We start from the raw sequence: 19,688 nt of genomic DNA, 5'->3' as shown, positions 1-19,688 counted from the left end.
TAACGCTTTGCATTTAGGCAAAAACAGTTCCATTTTAGTTTGATCAAACCACAAAACCTTTTGCCACATGGCTATAGAATCTCCTGAGTGTTTCAGTCCTCACCATACAGGTCAGATTTGCTCCTTGGTGCTCATGGTTTTCTACAGATAATGCAACAAAACAACAACATTTTACTGCAATTGAATGCCAGCCTATCAGGCAACAAAAGGTGTTCTGTTGTTTAAAGGAGGTGTACACATTGTATTGGCACTATTTATATATGTATAATTATCATGAACCATGATAGTTAGGGTGGTACAGATAATCTGAAAATACTTTTTTGAGAAATTGATTGCACCCCCTGCATTCCTAAAATACACTCCTGGGTTGGGAGTCCTAGACTACATTCAGCGTTATGGACTTGATTCAGACACGTGTTTAATCAGTATTTGCACACAGCATTACTTTGACTCACATGTAGTCTCCTTTTGCCTATGTCCTGTAAACATAATTACACACAAGCTATTAAATTATATATAATCTTAATCATTTCTTGATCATCAAGAAATATCTACATTCTTCCTCACGCAAACATCCAATCCTAAATTCTTTCTGAGTGACTAGGCTTCCTTAAACTGGAATTATGCATTTTGTTTTGTATATTTACAGTAAATGAAAACACGCATAGTACTTTTGAGGAGCTGATACAGTTTCAATGAATGACCTTGTCATTTCACAGCTAACTGCACTTGTACCGTCTGAAGTCACATTAGTATTTTGAAATGTGTTTAAAAAGGATCACTTTTCCTCAAGTACACAACTGCCCCCTCACCCAACTCTTGAATTAATATGCTACATTATAATTGGCATTTTTATTAGACACTTTACAAGCCGATAATTAAACTTAAATGGAAATACAATCCGATGAAGTGCGCTAAGACGCAAGAATGCAGCTCCAGGTCCCGCCTCCTCGGCCGAGCTGGCCCGGCACTGGGAAAACTGTTGGCGAATGGATTGATTGACAGGACGGCTATCCAACCGCATAGGGAGGGAGGTGTCTTAGTGGATTCAAACCTTCAGGAAAAAAGATACAGTTCAGGAAAAGCAGGCTAGGGCCCTTAAAAGTGTAATATCGTCTACAAGGAAATAGTTACAATCAAATACGTACAACTAAACCGGACAGCATCACGACATTGTACAGATGCTGTCCAGTAATTATGATAATTAGTTTCACGCTTTCAGAAGCACAAGGACAACCCGCAAGATAAACTTTTGTTTGCTTGTCATGGCGGGGCTAACATTGCAGGTAAGCACTTATGGTTCAACTGGGAAATGTATGTTTTCAAATGATGTTGAGGTGTGCCGGGAAGATGACAGTATTAAAGACACAAATCGCCGATGTTGTTTGAAATAATCTTTAGTCCTTTAGAATTTTGCCAATAAGTTTTTGTTGTAAAGTATTAAAGCATACGCGTTACAACAGCGTACTGCAATGAGAGTTTCCCTGTTTAGTCTTGATTTCATTGTTGTGGATTAAAATACACTTTACAAACATGCGCCTAGGTGACTTTTCAGACAGGTGTTTTTCTAGTTTTACAGGTTTCTTATCGGTACACTGGCTAAACCAAACGAAAACGTGTGCTGGGAGGTAAACAAGGTGCAGTGGTATAGCCCAAGTACAGTCAGTACAGATTGCTTAGAATAACTGTATTGTCCATGCCTCCTCCTCCTCCTCCTCCTCCTCCTCGGTTGATGCATGCATCTGAGCGGATTTATTACTTCACATAGGTGAAAATTGCACCATCATCTAGAGAGAGTGAAATTAATGTTGAAAATATAGCTTCTGAAGACTGAAACCAGCTACTGAAATCCCTAAATGAACAACCCAACACGTCATTTTATTCTGCTGTTAATCAAAATGATCAATACGTGATTAATGTGTCTATTTTGTTTGTATTGTTCAGGACACAAATAATTCAGATCTGTACTTTACTACCAAGCTTGCTTTCAGTAGGATATTTTAACCCTAATCCTAGTTCACACTAGTCCCAGTTAAGCAACATGTGTGGGTTAAGCCTTATCAGGTCCAATATTTAGGAATATAAGTTATACAAGTCATATCGGGCTTTAGTTATATATTTGTCCTTCACTTGTTGGTTCATTGGGAATTATTATGAAACTCACCCTGTAGATGCAAACAGTAGTGCAATGGAAGTATGTGAACAAATCTTAAAAATGTATGCTGCATTTAGTTTGTTGATTGAAAAAAGTGGACCTAGCAAAACTGTGAAAGTTGCCAATTAACCTGCTGCTGACTGGGTGCCCCTTTGTGTTCATTAGAACAGCTGTTTGCAGGATCTGACCGAGGGCAACATCCTGGACCCTGGCTTCCAGCAGCGTTTAGAAGATGCTCGCATGCAACTGCGCCAGGAGATCCAGAAGGAGCTGAAGATCAAAGAAGGGGCAGAAAAGCTGAGGCGGGTGATGACCAACAGGAAAAACATGGCACATGTGGAAGGCCAGTTGAAAGTGTCAAACCGTAAATTGGAGAAGCTACACTGGGAGCTGCAAGAGCTTAATGCCCGAGCCATGGCCAGAGAGAAGGAGAACAAAACAGGTCAGACGGTGAAAGTGAAAAGGAAAACCGCGTTTACTGAAATGCTCATTGCTTTTTTTGGCGGGGCACTTTATTTAGGATAAAAACATGGATGTGTTTAGAGGCAAGCATTTAAATTGGGGCAATGGAAAGACTGCACTTAAGTTTAGAACAGAACTTGTGATTGAAGGTTTGAATCCAAACAGCAATGTAGTCTTACATATCTAACGATAATTCAGAGTGAGCTTTACCAAAACGGACAGCGTTTAATTCCACTGAGTTGGGTTAAGCAATTAGTTATCGCCATATATATGCAATTGATTTACAAGGGGGCCCAAACATGAAGCATCCTTTTGTTGATGAAGGCCAGTTCAAGTTTACTTTAAGGGTTTAATACTGATGTGAAGTGTGATGTTACGGCGGTATTCTCAATGCAAAGCCTTCCCCGTCTTGTAATGCCATGGTTGTTGCTGTCAGATGATGCAACCTCACCCGACCCTTGCCGATGGGAGGAGAGCACGACCCCCCAGGCCAGTCGCATCCTCACCCTGAAGAGGCAGCTGACCATAGAGACCAAAGTGAAGCAGGGTGCGGAGAACATGATCCACATGTACTCCAATGGATCCTTCAAGGTAGGCCCCCACATGGATTCTCTTGCCAGTAAGCTTCAACTTCAGCTTTGTTTTACACTCACTTAGTTAGCAAAATATAGGCCTGAATATTTATGAGATGCAGGTCATCAAAGTTGGTCCTGATCTGGACCCTCATCCAGCGTTTAAATAGGCTAATCATAACTTCCTCCATGACTGACATCGAGTTTTTTCTTAAAGCTTCCAGATGAGGTCATGATTTAATTATATTAATTTGTAATGTAGGACAAATAGCTTTGATTCTGTGACCTTTGAACCTTTCCCACACTAAACCTCCTTGAGTTGAATTTGTAATATTTATGTTTCCTAGTTCTAGACTAGTGTGAACTGGATATTGTTAACTAGTATTTAACATTTATTTAATGAATGATTTGGAATCAAGTATACTCCCCTGTTAAATTATCGGTACAGTGGACTCCTGCAGGTTCCAAGAATGAATTAACCAAGGTTACTAAATACAAGTTAGCAAAGTTATGGTCCACATGCCTGGATATTGAAAGCAATTATCCAACAGCTAATTGACTTCAATGTATCCAATTAATGCCCTCAAGTAACTATTCAGTTTTCAATTTATAAAGACTGTGATGAAAATTGATTTAAACAGGTTGTTAAATTAAGTAACTTGGAAATAATTTGGAACAGATGACTTAATACCCTTCAAGTCTCAAGGACTAGTGTTTAATTAATTTAACAATTTATTTAAAATAATTACAACAAAAGCCAGTTTTCAGTGTCCATATGATGACCAGGGCAATTGCACAGGTTTGCAAAAGGGCTATTCAAGGGCCAAGTCAATAATAGCTGGTGCCTGACATTCTCATTTGACATGGGTGAGGTCAAAGTTCACAAAACTTTAGCTTGCATTTCACAGGAAAATAAATTGGGTTCCATTTTGATGACCTGCTTTTCCTGAATGGGAGGTCATTCAGCCATACACTCTATGGTATAACCATTTCTCCTAAAGGCAAACATGTAGAAAATGTAATCAAAATCAAAGGAGAGGAATTGATTTTGTACAGAATGACCCCAGTGACTGAATTGCATTTGGCCCAGTGTTGGCTGATTACATAGTCTTGATATTAACTGTCAGACCAGGGTAATACAACTTCACTGCCTGCATGAAAATACTAAGGCATTGGATTTTCAACAAAGTGTTGATTAAGTGATGTTGCCCATGTCAAATACTTGGATCGAAGTGTTTTATAGGTTGCATTAAACATCAAGAACTAATCATCTGGGAAGATTGTCAAATAGGTCTGTATAAGTAAGTCAGATATTTTTACAATTTAAAGTTCAAGTAGAACAAAATACATTTATGATGATTCAAAGAGAAAACAGAATGAAATAAATAATAGTCAGAGTTTATAATAAACTGTTCTGGCATGTATTGATCATGTATTAGTAACATTTTCCAGATAAACTCAAAACTGTTTTTGGTGCAACAGTTATCATCAAAGCTGTGTGGTATGTGATTTTGATTTGCTTTTTCTTAATTCTTATCATTAATTCCTAGAAATCATAATGTTAATGGGTAGTAAATAAATATCTTGCATATGTCTTATCAGTACGTCGTAGGGTTTTTCAGTTTTGGCTTTGTAACCTATACTTCAGTCATGCAGCACCTTGAAGCCAATAGAGGTTGCTCTTAAAGCCGCTTATTGAGTAATCATTAACGGTCATCACATTGTGGTTGTTTAGTCATCTCAATGAATCAATTTTATTACTACAAATTAGTGATGTACAGGGTTACTGACACTTATTTAATCATCCGTCCATTATATTCAATAGTACTGTAGACAATACAACAATAAATTAAATGTTCACCAGGAACATACACAATTTGTCAAAAGAATAGTTTTGCATTTATTTATTTAGACAGTTGAAAAATCAACAATAAGACATACTAGTAACACATGGGTACATATTTCAGCTCGTATAAATACAATGTAAATGTCATAAAAGGTTGATTACAAGGGGCCAGGGAGTGTCACAGTTTTAGGACACTCCAGTGCATTATATTATATATGTTGTGTGAAAATCTGCCCATATGAAAAAAAGATCTCGTTCAGTAGCCAAAAAATTAGTAACAGAAGAAATATTTTTTTAGCCTTTTGTGTTAAAATGGGAAATTATTTTCCAAAGGTTTATTCCAGAGACATTGCACTGCCATTTGCACATGATAGATATTTGTCCATTTCTGATTTACACTAAGCATCAAACCCTGGAATTGAATCTGTTGGGAGTATTTTCAGATGCAAACTACACACTTGTTGTTGGGATCAAATGAATAAAACTTGTTTTCTTTCTGCATTTATCTGGGTTGTAGTAAGTACTCATTTTATCAATGGAAGCCATTCTGTCCTGGCATTTTACTATCCCCTGTATTATCGTTGTTGTTGCTGCACCTTTATTTGCAATCATGGTTCTTAAAAAGTCATTAATAATAATAATAATAATGTAAGTAAAATTCCCTACTTATTGGCACTAAAATAAAGCAACTCATTAACCATGTTTTGCCATTGGGATTTAATTAAACGAGAATATTCTTGACATCAATGGTAAGGACCACTCTGTTTGAAAATCTGCGTTAATTACATACATGATAAAAGTAACATTTAATCTTCTGCGGGGGTTCATTTCTTTGAGCACAAAATCCTGTGACAAAATTGTCTCTTACAAGAATGCTTAATTGATCTACGCAACAAAATATGCTTCAGAACTATTACATTCTGCATTGGCATGTGAATGTGACAAATGTTGTGCTTAAAAGGGACACATTTAAATTGGCATGTCTGAATTACAATGCCTTAATTCATACAGACCTAAATCCATACCATAATAGTCCAAGTGGGCTTGCAGTATTGCTCTGATGGGACATTTAAGCGTCGCATGCTTTGAACAGTGCCTACTTCCACCATGATTATATTTGAAAACCTGGAATAAAACCATGATTGACCGAACTCCAGAATAATGTGATGTGAATAATGTACTGATCGCTGCAGGGGGGGGGATTTGCAATGGAATATCAGATTGATTCTGTGGCACAAAGTAAGAGATTTAATTAAAACTACAGAGTTGCAGTTTAAATGATTAAAATATCTACGGCCTAATCTAAGAGTGTTCGGTGATCAGATTCAACTCTTTTGATGCCTTTTTTAAGTCTTATTGTGACCTAAAATCCTACCTATGCAACGCTGCTGAATTCCCTGTGAAGATGCTGTATTTCCCCACACCGCTTTACATACCTCCGACTCTGCCTGGTGCAGAGTGTTGTGTGTGTGTTTTTCGTCTTCCCCAATGACAGCAGCAGAACATGTGGTTCTGCAGTGGCCAATGTGCAACACAGTCAGGGCAGCTGTGCCTGAGGAAGCAGTACTGATGGCAAAGAGGCGCACGAGCTACTTCTGCAGACAGAATGTAAACAGACTGAGACACAGCGAGTCGGGGAGAGATGGGAGTTAGAGATACAGGAACATCTGCAGAATTATGTGGAGGTATTGTGGATCATGGCAGAGTAAGAGAAATCTGAAGAAGACAGTTTATATCCAGGGCCTCTTGCTGAGTGGATCTCTTAAAAAAAAAAAAAAAAAAAAAAAAAAAAAACTTAGCATAATGGCAAAAGAGTTGGCCCTCATTCATATATTTGACAGCAGAAGACTTGCGTTTCAAGGATATCGAAGGTGGCGCTTTGGAATATGAAGCCCTGCGCAGCACAAGGGAGGATGACAGATTAGCATTTATGGTGCAAGGCAGTAAATCACAGGGTCAGTGTGGTTCTAGATTGCAGGTTTTCTCTCTTACCCATCTAAATATCGGTTTCAGCACTGGAATCAGAGGTACACGTGACATGACCACTGTTGTTTTCCCAGCAATGGAGGAAAGGCACCAGGAAGATCAGCATTTACAAGGGGGATTTGCTAATAGATTGTAATGAATTTGTTCATTTGCTGAAAGTTTGCCTCTCGCTGAGCTTAAAATTGTGATCATGTCTGTAACTGCAGAGGGGTTGTATTTTTTTTCTTTAGATTTATAAATGAAATAAACATATTGTTCTAAGCAATAAATTCTGTTCTTTAAAATTATCATCTTTTTTTTTTTTGTCTTCCATTTCCTCTTCAGGATCGTAAAATGTTGTCCACTGCACAGCAGATGCTCCAGGACAGCCGCACGAAGATCGAGCTGATCCGAATGCAGATTGTCAAAGTCACGCAGGCTGGGGAGGGGGAGTGTGAGAGCAGCGACCAGGAGGGAGACAAGAAAGGTGGGTCTCGTCTTCAGTCTCAGACCGGACATGCTGAACCCCACTGTGATTCAGTCCAGGGTTTTTAATCCAGCCAGCAGTTTAATGTTGATATTTATCAATCTATTACATGCATAGAGCTTTTGGTTTAAAATCCGTGAGATTGGGTAAATGTATTATAAACGATGTACAATAATGTGCATATTGAAGCCTGTATTCATAAAACTTCAACGTCACAGTAAATTCATCACTGCTTTTATAAAAGATGAAAAACAGCCAACTTATATTAGCACTCTGAAAATGTAATGTGACAGTTTGTTTATTTATTTTTAAACCATTTTTAACTTAGATTTGTTCTGTAGTCCTCGCTTTTGCTTCCTTAAGCCTAATATATTTTTTTAGTTAAAGAAGCAAAAGATGTTGATTTTCGGGACACTGTTCATACATCTAATTTTCTTATTATACTCAAATGTTTGTATGCCGTTCTATCCCTGCAAAGGTAATGAACCGAATCACTGTTTCTGTGTGTTGCATTTAGCACGGCGCCCCCCCGAGACAATCAACCCTCTGGAGCTACGGGTGGCGGAATTGCGGCACCACCTAAAAATCGAGGCAGCCGTGGCAGAGGGGGCCAAAAATGTTGTGAAGCAGCTGGGGGGGCGCAGGGTGCAGGACCGGCGTGCGTTGGCAGAGGTGGGTGTCAGACTTGGCGTAGGGGCCACAGCACAGGGTAAAATAATGGATGGCAGCTTGTCTCAACCTGTCCTGTTAGTGCAGGACAAAGACTGCCTGCACCTGCCTACCTTTTCCTGAACTGGGGGATTGCTTTATTACAAAAATAAAATGGTTATGTCTCCTCCCAGGCCCAGGCCCGGCTACAGGAGTCCTCTCACAAGCTGGACCTCCTGCGTCTGTCCCTGGAGCGACGGCTCGGCGAGCTGCCGCCAGACCACCCCAAGCGCATCGTCATCAAAGAGGAGCTGGCGCTGGCCTCATCCTCTGCTGGGCTCCCGAGGCACCGCCTGCAGTCATCCTCCTCCTTCTTTAAGCCTGCCACGCTCACAGGTACTGCACAGGGACAACGTATGGCAGAGATTAGTTGGCAAACTGGGAAACCATATACCTGGGTCAACAGGGGTTGGGCCTGTGTCAGCAGGGACTCTTCTCCGTAGCTCGGTCAGCCTGCCTCTCCCTGGATCAGACCAGAAGAAATGCATGATTTGTCAAGAATTGGCTTTGTTGTGATCTTGAAATAATGCAACTCTTCGGTGCTTTTGTCACTGATACTGTCTTATGTACAGGACATCTTAGTGTTTAATTCCTCACTCTTACAAGAACGTGACTTAAATGGACAGTTAAAACTTGAGATGCTGATATAAGTTCAGTTAAAATTATATTTAGAATGGTGCCCCTTGTAACAAGTTGCCACAAACAGAAGAAACAAGTATTGGACACAGAGGAGAGAATAACAAATATTTTTGTAGGGTAACAGAAATTTCTATAGAAGAAAACAAATATATTGGTCCAAGGCTTAAAGCCTAAGCCTAATGTTTCTTTGCCTCCCAGCAATATAATTAAAATGGATTATTTGAACATGCAGATTAGAAAGTTCTTTAATTGCATACAATAAAGTCTAGGTTTTGCCACAGGAGGTTCTTTATCTGACATTTATGGTCTGGCCTATGGGGGGGTTAGTTTCCACCTAAATTGGCTCTTAGCATTTATAGTTTGATATAAAAAAAATCTTAATCATTTCTGAACCAGCATAATTGTTCAGCATATTGAAAAATAAGTGGAATAGTAGGTAGTGATTTATTATTCAGTTTGAGCAGAGTTTCCCAGTAGTTCTCCAGGGATGTATTGCCTAAGATGTCATGAAATAGTTAGATTGCATTATGGGGGAAAATATGAAATGAGAGAATTCTCCTTTTATTGTTCATATTCATGCACAGAAGTGGCTTTGACATGTTGAATGTGTTTTGTGTTGGAAGTGTCCATCCATAGATCTGTGAATACCACAAATGTGTTAATGTATCTTACAGGCAGGCTGGAGGTCAGACTGATGGGTTGTCAGGACCTCTTAGAATCGGTGCCCGGGCGCTGCCGTGTGACAAATGTTTCCACGACACCGGGCAGCCCATCCGAAGCCAAGTCTCTTAAAATGCTGTCTGGGATTTCTGGGCGCAGCAGCAACAACAAGCACCTCAAAACAGACGAGCTCTCCAGTGAGTAAACGCTAGGGCTGGCTCACAATATACTCCTCCACACTTTACATTTGCTAAGGTAGACAACTTGCGTCCTTATAGAATAACAAATAAAAGACTCTTTAATACTGCGTAAGGAACCTCAGGTGACTCTGGATTTAGGGTATCCTAGCAGTGTGGATATGGATTAGCTGACATTATGCTGAAATGCTCCATATGATGGTATTTCATGTCTTCTGTTGCAGCTGAACATTAGGTTAATAAGATTAGACTAAAATAAAAACATCAAATTTCTTTACAAATTAAATTAAAATGTAATAAACTGCTGAAATAATATCTGACCTTGTACTGTGTAGAATTTGATAGGTTATGATAATATAATACGGGTCAGTGTTAGCAGGAGCTGACACTTTTTATCTTATTCTCTCTAGTGGAAATCAGTGCTGTCTTAAAGCTGGACAACAAAATGGTGGGCCGGACAAATTGGAGGCCCCTCAGTAATCAGGCCTGGGACCAGAGTTTCAGCATTGAGCTGGACAGGGTGAGTCTCTAAACAGGAACACAGACTCTTAGGAATAATATCTATCTATCTCTCTATCTCTCTATCTCTCTATCTCTCTATCTCTCTATCTCTCTATCTCTCTATCTCTCTATCTATCTATCTATCTCTCTCTCTCTCTCTCTCTCTCTCTCTCTCAAAATGTAAGAGACCCCTTAACATTGATTTCTGAACTTGGAGTGGTCTGTTAATATTTTCAAATTTGTGCCTTGGCTGATCCACTGATCTTTTCCAGGTTATGCTAGCAGTTTCTGTATGTGGTTTAAATTTCACTCCATTATTTATATGATTCACTTTGTTGTGATTGAAAGCACATTAGACCAGTGGTTCCGGTTGCTGAGTTGTGTGTCTCCTCTAGTCTCGGGAGCTGGAGATCGGGGTGTACTGGCGGGACTGGAGGGCACTGTGCGCGGTAAAGTTTTTGCGGCTCGAGGACTTCCTGGATAACCAGCGCCACGGCATGTGTCTGTACCTGGAGCCCCAAGGCATGCTGTTCACTGAGGTAAGCCCTCCTGCTCTGTCGCCCACGGCAGGGCCCTGCTCAAAGGCAGGCAGTGAGGACTGGTCATGCTGACGACACCACTGGTCAAGGCAACATGGTTATGTGGTTTGGTTGAATGTTTATACATAGGAATCAGAAATTAGAAAATTATTTTGATTCATATTGGAGTTCCATTGAAGTTTGCGTTTAATTATTTTTGATCACAAAATGTAATATACCTCTAAAGCATGTCTTATTCTCTTTAAATTAACTCTATTTAGTTTTTAGGACTTCTTGACCTCTTGGTTGTAGGCTTCCCAATTTTTGAGAAGAATATAGGAACTGTATTATTGTAAAGACTCCTCCTTTTTTTATCCTCTAAAGACCTAAAGAGGAGTAAAGTGTTACCTGGAATGTTTGTTTGGTATGTTTTTCTACTGACATATGCTTGATGTTTTCTAAAATATTTCTGGGCATACACTAATTTTAAAACATTTACGTAAGTATAATCATTAATGAAAATATAAGCTCCCTGTTTTTATCACCTTTATCTTAAATGTAAAGAATCACCTCATTTGTAAGTATTATATACCCTTATGTAAGCTGCTCATGTGTAATGCTGTCCTTAGAAAACCTACCCATGTGTGCAGAATGATGTTCAGTAATTCAGTTTAAAAAGCAAAACACTTGAGTTTTTAGAACATGTACATTTTTTCCTTTTTCAAAAGTACACTCAAAATGGCTCAGATTGCAGGAAATTGCTTTGAAATTTTAAAAAATAAATGTAGGGGGGCATGTCCCCAGACACCGCTGATGGACTCGGGCCGACTATGGTCCCTTTACATTTATTTTCAGTCACTTTGCATTTCTCAGTGTGAGAAATATTTTCTTTGTGATTTATTATCATGTTTTGAAACTTTGTTTCTTTTAAATATCAGGTGACTTTTGTCAACCCTGTCATCGAGCGTCACCCCAAATTACAGAGACAGAAGCGGATTTTCGCCAAAGAGAAAGGTACCGCTATTCTCCACAGGACTTTGACAAGTTCCACAATGCTCAGATTCTGAACTGATCATCTTGATTTTATCTGATAATAGAATATAAACAACTATTTCAAACAGTACCAGTACTTTGAAATCGAACAGGCAAAAGATAACTATTGTGTTACGGTGCCTGGTATAGCGCACATTGTGACACCAATCTCCCTTCTCGGACATGGGCTACTTTATCCTGAGTACTTATTTATTTTGACAGCTTAGCTAGGCCATATACTAGTTTGTCTGCTTTTTCTTTTTGAGCTTCTGCTCTTACAAAGGTTTGTCTCTAGCACATTTATATGTTCCAATTGATTTCACCTGTGCTCAGCTTCTAGATTAGCTGGGCATCCTTAGCTGGGGTTCTAGGCCAGTGGTATTGCAGCCAATCCAACCATCCCTTGTATCTACAGGCCCCCATATGAAACCAAATAGCTCATCAATACACTTGCATATCTCTTTTCAACCACTTTACCAAACTATGTAAATTAATTCAGAAAGTGAGAAAAGAACTAGATCACTTAGCGTGGACTCTCCTCACTGGGTTTTCCTCACTTCCTGCCCCCAGGGAAGAACTTCCTGCGTGCGGCTCAGATGAACATCAACATCGCCACGTGGGGCCGGTTAATGATGAGTGTGCTGCCCCCGTGTAGCTCCCTGTCAGCCATGAGCCCCCCTCTGTCAAGCTCTTCCGACCCCGAGAGCACGACTTCGCCACCTGCTGAAGACCGGGCCAGCACAACCTCTCCGCTGCCAGGGTGAGAGGCCCCACTCCAGGGGGCGCCCCACAGCTGACTTTCCCTTAAGACACAGAGCGGAGGCCGCAGTTTCTCGTTAGTGGTGATTACAAGAGCTCTGCCCATGAGAGCGTTTAGTAAAGCTCTGTGGTACTTGAGAAAAACTATTGATCTTGTCCTCAGTCCCTTTTATCGTTATGGACATTCATTAAATCACACAGATGCATTAACCTTTGTCAAAGTGCCATTTCCGCAGATTTATTCTTCTTGCTAAAGCAGGCTGACGAGTTTTATGTACGACTGCAAACATGAATGAATAAAATGTTCATTTATCCACATGAGGCATTTACTAGTTCTCTGATAAAACCTGCTCGTTTTTATTTCTTTCAAAAAATGTTCAACTCTTGTACTGTAATGCTCTTTCCTACTTTACTAAGCGAGACTTTTTTCTAAAGGTTACATATTTCCTGTAAACTAGACACAGTCCATTTCAGTAGTGTTTTAGCATTGCTGATTTTTAAGTGCAAATGAAAACAGTACATCTGTGGTGATGGGTGGGCAAAAGCTTATTCTTCTGGGGGGTACATTATATTTTGAATGCATTGCTGTTCTTACAAAAAAAACAAAATCCTCCTGGACCCTCATCAAATTGATAACAATCTGATATTTCTCCGTTTCTTGCTCATCTGCTATAGGGATGGACATGTGATCAAGTTGAACTTCAGTGAGGATCCGCCTCCCAAGCCCCCCCGTCTCAACATGGGAAAGGCCGAAGCTGAGAAACCTGTTGCTTCGGTATAGCACAGCACACGCACACACTACAGCTATGTATACTACGACTGGGCCAGTTTTCTTTCATTGTATTGGCTTACTTTATTTATCTTGATTTCCTCCATCTTTAGTAATTCACATCCATAGTTACATGGATTAAAACTGATTATGACGCAAACTCGGAAGAGCTTGTGATTTCCCGAGGGGCACTACAGAGCCTTTGGTGTTTTAACTTTCCGATTGTCAGTTAGTAACCGTTATTGACATATAAACTCATTCATATTCACAATTAGACTTCTACTAAAGTATATTGATTTAAGAAAAAGCATTTGTCACATATGCTATAATATACAAATGTGTTTTTTTTTTTTAATTTGAAGCCAGACTGCAGTGTATCAATAAGATGTAGATTTATAGTTTAGGTTGTCTGTTTCCTCTCACTTCTGTCTCTGTGCTCTGTATTTAGCCTTCCAAGGGAAATCATATGGAAGGAAGAAACCAAGTGAAAGGATCCAGCCAGCCCTCTACCAAGTAATGTTTACCACATATTTTTTGTTCTAGCTATAAATTGTTAAAATTAAATATTTAAGTCACTTGTGTCCCAGGGCCATTTTAAAACAAAACTTTGACCCGCCGGCAAACCAAAAGCCAAATGTTGTGCTGACAGATTTTAAATTGCTATGGCTGAATTACAGCAGTGGTGTTACACAGAGTCCTTATGTTTTGGTCCAGATGGGTCTTGCTGTATTTTTAAGGGTCTGCATTAAAATCTAAGCTCTGCTGTTGTCATCCAGGTTGCTCCTACAACAAGGTGCGATGTCAGGAATCGTGTGTTATAGCTACGGGAAGCAATTTTTCAGAAAATTATCACCAGGGGTCTGGATACTTGGCACGGGAGCTGGTTTATCTAGTTTATCTAGTTTTGAATAAATACATTTGTTTAAGGGCAAAGCTTGAAAAGTGTGGAAGAAATATTTATATACCGGATTTAAGCTCTGGAACTCCATATGTTTTAACATTTTTTTTAATTCTCTTGATCAGAAAAAATGAAGGATTGCAGATTGAAGATTTCACCTGCATCTCAGTTCTGGGAAGAGGACATTTTGGAAAGGTAATCTGAGTGGGATTTGTTTTTGTACGGTTTACTGACTCCATCCCCACCTGTCTGTTTGTGTTCCTCACTCTAACTGAAGTGTCTGGTGCCTTCACTGTAGGTGCTGCTGGCAGAGATGAAGAAAACAAGGAAGCTGTATGCCATCAAAGCCTTGAAGAAAGGAGACATCGTCACCCGAGATGAAGTCGACAGGTTGTAGTTTTCTTAATTCTTTTACCGAGACCTGATGCTATGCAGCACATTTCTCAAAATATTTGCAACAATGATCTAATTATCAAAAAGATTGACTCTTGCTTATATGGTCTTGGAGCAGTAAAATACATTTTAAGCATCTATTATTTTGTAGAAATGGGATGAAATTCTCGGGACAATCCCGCAGGTGACACTGTCCATCTCTGACCATGTCTGTTTGTGTGTTCACTGTGGCGCAGCTTGATGTGCGAGAAGCGAATCTTTGAAACGATCAACGCCTCGCGCCACCCCTTCCTGGTGAATCTCCATGGCTGCTTCCAGACCGCTGAGCATGTGTGCTTTGTCATGGAGTACTCCCCTGGTGGAGACCTGATGATGCACATCCATAGCAACATCTTCACAGAGGAGCAGACACGGTGAGGGACATGTGACAGTTTGGATAGGGTTTTTTGTTGTTTTTTTAGCAGTAAACTTTCTGAGGACTTTTGACATTCAGAGATTTGTGCTATAGTGAATTAATTTTTAACAAGAAACACTTTGTAGCAGCTTTAGATTTGAACCATCAAATTTGATATTTCTTAAAATAAACATTAAGAAAAAAGCTTTGATTAGTATCCTGCAGATATGAACGTGTGGAGGTTACCTTGTGTAAAAAAACAAACAAACCGTAGATAAGTGTTGTTGATCAGAACCTGGGCTATGTTAGCTAATTTTAGATTTATTTCAGAAAAAGGGAACCCCCGCATGTGAGTGGTTATGACATTATTTTTGTCTACAATTATTAATGTCCTTTTTGTGGTTTTATTAATTGGTCTGTAAATAACCCTTTAAATTAGTATTTTCAGTATCTCAGAATTTAAAAATTCAATAATTTATTGACCGAATGCATTTTTTCTTATTAGTTTTAATACCCATTCAGTTTTCTGATGAATGGAAAATATAATGCTTCATACACACAACGTGATCTGCTTTTTAATTTCAAAACTCCGTGGATGAACTTGCAATAATCTTCTGACTCATAATTATTATTATGATTATTAAAGATTCTCTTTGTGCGTCTGTAGACCATGAACAATTTACGCAGTATTGTATTCGGATTTGTCTTCCCAAGCTGGGTCATCATGTCTTTCTCTCCCGGCACAGGTTCTACGCTGCCTGTGTGGTGCTCGGGCTGCAGTTTCTGCACACACAGAAGATCGTTTACCGGTGAGTTTGTGTTTCATTGAGCTCTGTAACAACACTAGTATTTAAAACCAGGAATAAATGCCTGCACTGTATCTGTCACTTAATTAATTGATTTGAATTATTGTTCTAATTATTTCAAATTGTATGTAACTATAATGGCATTTTTAAAGAGCTGGGTTAAAAGGTTTGAACAGTTGTTACACAGGTGTTCAATGGCAGTTCTGACCCTGCTGACGGTTTGACCAAATGGCATTCACACAGCCTCTGTTTTTGTTCTGCTTCTTCAAAAACAGATTCACCATGGTCATGAACATAATTATCAGTTGAATAGAAAATTACATCTTTAATTCCCGCAACATCACAATTATATGTGCAGCCCCACAAGGGTGCATTACTAATGCAATGTGTTTGTGTACAAGATATTGTAATTGAAGTTTTATGGTAAATCACTATCAAACATATGACCACTTCAGCTGAAAAGGAAACTGAAAACTGAGGCCTTAGTCACCATCACTTCCTTTTGACCCAGTGAAGTTGTTTGTCAACCTTAAATTTCAGGTTTTTAGTATGGGAACACTATTAAAAAGCTTTTGTATACATAGCCTGATGATACACACACAACTGCATAATTATACACACAATCATTTGTAAGCTCTGCGAATATAAGACAAGATGTTTTGCTCAGAACTAATTTTCTTAAATAAAACGTTTGATTTATTACAGCATTATTATTACGCAGCAGTGACAGTATGTTAAATCAGAAACTTGTCACCCATACATTATGCAGAATACTGCCAAATCTGTTGAAGGTTCAAACCGTTTTTTTTTTTTTTTTTTTTTTCCTCCTCTCTCTCTTAACTTGAAAGTTCAGAAGTGTGTAATATATATATATATATATAGCTTCAAGAATATTGTAATCTGGCTTCCTTTGTGACATCCACAAATAAACTGACACTGCTAATTCTAAATCAGTCTTTGCTTTTTTTAATGGCAAAATGTCTGTCTTCTTAATCTCCAATCTCTCCTGGTGTATAATCCATTGCCTATGCTGCTTGTGTCTTGAACAGAGATTTGAAGCTGGACAATTTGCTGATGGATGTGGACGGCTTTGTGAAAATCGCAGACTTTGGGCTTTGTAAAGAAGGTAGGCTGTGTAGGCTAGTTTCTGTGAATAAATTATAGACATTAGCAGGTTTAAATACTTGAAGAGGTGCATGATGCCTCTCTCCTCCCTGTGGCAGGGATGGGTCATGGGGACCGGACATCCACCTTCTGTGGCACCCCCGAGTTCCTCGCCCCAGAGGTGCTGACTGACAATACCTACACCCGGGCCGTGGACTGGTGGGGCATGGGCGTCCTCATCTACGAGATGCTGGTGGGAGAGGTGAGCCCTGAGCCCGCGGGGGGGTGGGCGTTCAAATGCAGCCTCGGGTGAGAGGATGTGGTGTCATTATTGATACTCACAGTTCAAATACTCATCCTGCTCAGGGTTTGGTACTTGATTGCATGCTTCTGACCTGCTCGGTGCACGAGGTGGATTGTTCAGACACGTTTCAAGAACAGAGGCCTTGAATTGACTGTGTGTGTGCCTTCCTTTGACTTCCCTCCCTCTCTGTGCTTCAGTCTCCATTCCCTGGCGATGACGAGGAGGAGGTGTTTGATAGTATTGTGAATGATGAAGTCCGGTACCCCAGGTTCCTCTCGCCAGAATCCATCTCGATCATTCAGAAGGTACATCCCCTAGAGAGCAGTTCCAAGTCTAACCAGTGATGGCCATACATGCAATTTCTGTACAAAAACAGATCACCAACTGCGTGGCAGCACTTCAAGAGTTTATACTTAGATAAACTGACTGTTTTGACAGTCAGACTATAACATAATGTTCTTTAGACTCATTTGCTTCTGTGCGGTTTCTGTGGCTTTCAGAGACCATTTCTTAGTATTTGCATCTCTCTAGCTACTGCATTTGTGCAGATGTGTGTAGTAAATAACCTCTGCCTTTCCCAGCTGCTTCGCAAGAACCCAGAGAGGAGACTGGGAGCCGGAGAGCAGGATGCAGAGGAAGTCAAGAAGCAGAAATTTTTCCAGGTGAATAATTCTGGTCACTTTCTCCATATGGTCAGCTAGAGAATAGCCTGTTTTGATATATAAGGTTAGGATTGAACTGAGTGGCTCTGGCGACTGTCACAGTATGAGAATGTCAGTATCGTTAAAAGCAGAGATCTTAGCAGCTGTTGTGTCCGAGCTGGCCTGACTGGCTTTGTGGTTTTATGTTTTCCCCATAAGGACGTTGACTGGGAGGCACTGCTGGCCAAAAAAGTGAAGCCGCCGTTCATGCCATCGATCAAGGGCCCCTCAGACGTCAGTAACTTTGATGAGGAGTTCACGCGACTGAAGCCCGTGCTGACGCCCCCGAGCACACCCTGCATCCTCACCGCGCAGCAGCAGGCTGTCTTTGCCAGCTTTGACTTCACCGCCCTGCAATGAGGGGCTTGCTGAGGAACAGAGCGGCCCGTTCAAGAGCACTGCATTTACAATTTTGCACTACATCCTATTTCTCTCCTTACTACCTACCTACCTACTTCTAGGTGAGCTGACTGCTGATCCAGTGAATAACAGCGGGAGCGTTGGTGTTGGAGAGTCCATGGTGGGAGGGTCCTCTTCATGGCGTTGCCACAGTTGTCTTGCTGTCTGGGATGGTTGGTCAGTGCATGGTCTAATTCCCTCACACCTCCAGTGTGATCTGGTTTCGTGGTCATATAAAGGGTCAGGTTCTCTCATTACTTTCATTTTTAAATTTTTGTTGCTATTTTTTAAGTCTTCAATTCTGTTACTCCCAGGAAAAGGTTGTTTTAAGAGTCTTTAAATTATGTGTTCATTGCCCCCAAGCTTCCTCTGTGTAGTCGTGTAATGCTAGCGTTAAATTGAAGGGCATCGCAGTGGCACTTGCTACTTGGCTGTGAAACACGGAGGCAACAACGCTGGGGTGAAATGGCATTAACTTTGGTTTGTGCTACTTCAAAACATGGTCGCTGTCGTACCCTCAGTATAGGACAATTACTCTACTGACCTTATGCTGCTTAAGTTATATAAGCCCTGTACATAAGATTATATTCAGGATTTTATAAATGCGCCTGTAAAAGGACTAAAGCAAGAGAGAATGTCAAGTGATGAATTTTATAAAGACAACTACTTCTGAAACATATATATATTTTGAAAATGCTTTGTGTGTGTTTCCGTGTCGACGTTTCCCCTGGCCGGCGTGGTCTGTATGAAGCTAATTGTATGAAGTGCCTCTGCTCTGCTGTTTTGAGCATGAATGTGAACTTTTCAGACTGAGCCTGGCAGAGAAACTGATTCAGTGGAAAGCCGAGTTGAATGTGATTTAGTGGGTGCTAATTAGGCTATCAAGAACCAGTACTAACCTAATCTAATTAATCTGGGGTGCAAATGAAGGATGGATGATGTAGTATGCATTATTAACAAGTTGATCTCGTGATTTTTCTGAAGTGAAATATAAGAATTTTTAAGTTCTATACTAAAGTGTCAAAATCTAACTGCATTCCTTGGGAACCACTTGTAACTCTGTCTGTGACTGTCTATAATGAATGTGTGTGGTTTACTACTGAAGTATTTTATACTGTAAAAAGGAAAACACTGTTGTCTAAAGCTTTAGGTGATATTCTTTCATTGTGTCCTTATATGTCTATACATTGGAGAACAAAAGATAAGTTATAATAAAATTCCTTGTCATTAATGCTGGGATATAATGTTTATAAATGCTTTACTATGTTTATTTTCCTTCGCCTCTTACAAAGTAATGTTAAGAAGTACTGAAATATCAATACATGGCATTTCAAAGGGCAAGAATATGGTTATTGTGGTTAATTAGTGCTTTGACACATTTAGTGTGATTAGTGCCTCTTAATTGATTGGTCTGTCAGA

The 19,688-nt window shown here is 39.9% G+C and overlaps 1 protein-coding gene across 1 annotated transcript; it reads left to right on the top strand.

The window, feature by feature from the left end:
- The first annotated feature begins 1,061 nt into the window (after positions 1-1,061).
- pkn3 (protein kinase N3) lies at positions 1,062-19,500 on the top strand. The gene is made up of 22 exons (XM_066712805.1): positions 1,062-1,286; positions 2,321-2,597; positions 3,054-3,208; positions 7,346-7,487; positions 8,005-8,159; positions 8,330-8,531; positions 9,509-9,691; positions 10,102-10,211; positions 10,588-10,731; positions 11,649-11,724; positions 12,313-12,502; positions 13,177-13,276; positions 13,719-13,783; positions 14,294-14,363; positions 14,467-14,558; positions 14,798-14,974; positions 15,702-15,764; positions 16,811-16,887; positions 16,985-17,127; positions 17,367-17,474; positions 17,751-17,831; positions 18,030-19,500. The coding sequence occupies exons 1-22, from the start codon at positions 1,266-1,268 to the stop codon at positions 18,228-18,230; spliced, it is 2,832 nt and encodes a 943-aa protein (XP_066568902.1). The 5' UTR covers positions 1,062-1,265; the 3' UTR covers positions 18,231-19,500.
- Positions 19,501-19,688: the final 188 nt, after the last annotated feature.

Source organism: Amia ocellicauda, chromosome 9, assembly GCF_036373705.1.
Source record: "Amia ocellicauda isolate fAmiCal2 chromosome 9, fAmiCal2.hap1, whole genome shotgun sequence".
NCBI lineage: Eukaryota > Metazoa > Chordata > Actinopteri > Amiiformes > Amiidae > Amia > Amia ocellicauda.
The sequence above is the reverse complement of the archived record's forward strand: the minus strand, read 5'-3'. Positions and strand labels throughout refer to the sequence as shown.

What these genes read in the sequence shown, in the direction of transcription:
- pkn3 (XM_066712805.1), top strand. Translation starts at nt 1,266, where the DNA reads ATGGCGGGGCTAACATTGCAG. An exon ending in AAGGCATGCTGTTCACTGAG is followed by an intron (nt 10,732 to 11,648) that starts GTAAGCCCTCCT and finishes TTTAAATATCAG; the next exon opens with GTGACTTTTGTCAACCCTGT. An exon ending in TCCAGCCAGCCCTCTACCAA is followed by an intron (nt 13,784 to 14,293) that starts GTAATGTTTACC and finishes TCTCTTGATCAG; the next exon opens with AAAAAATGAAGGATTGCAGA.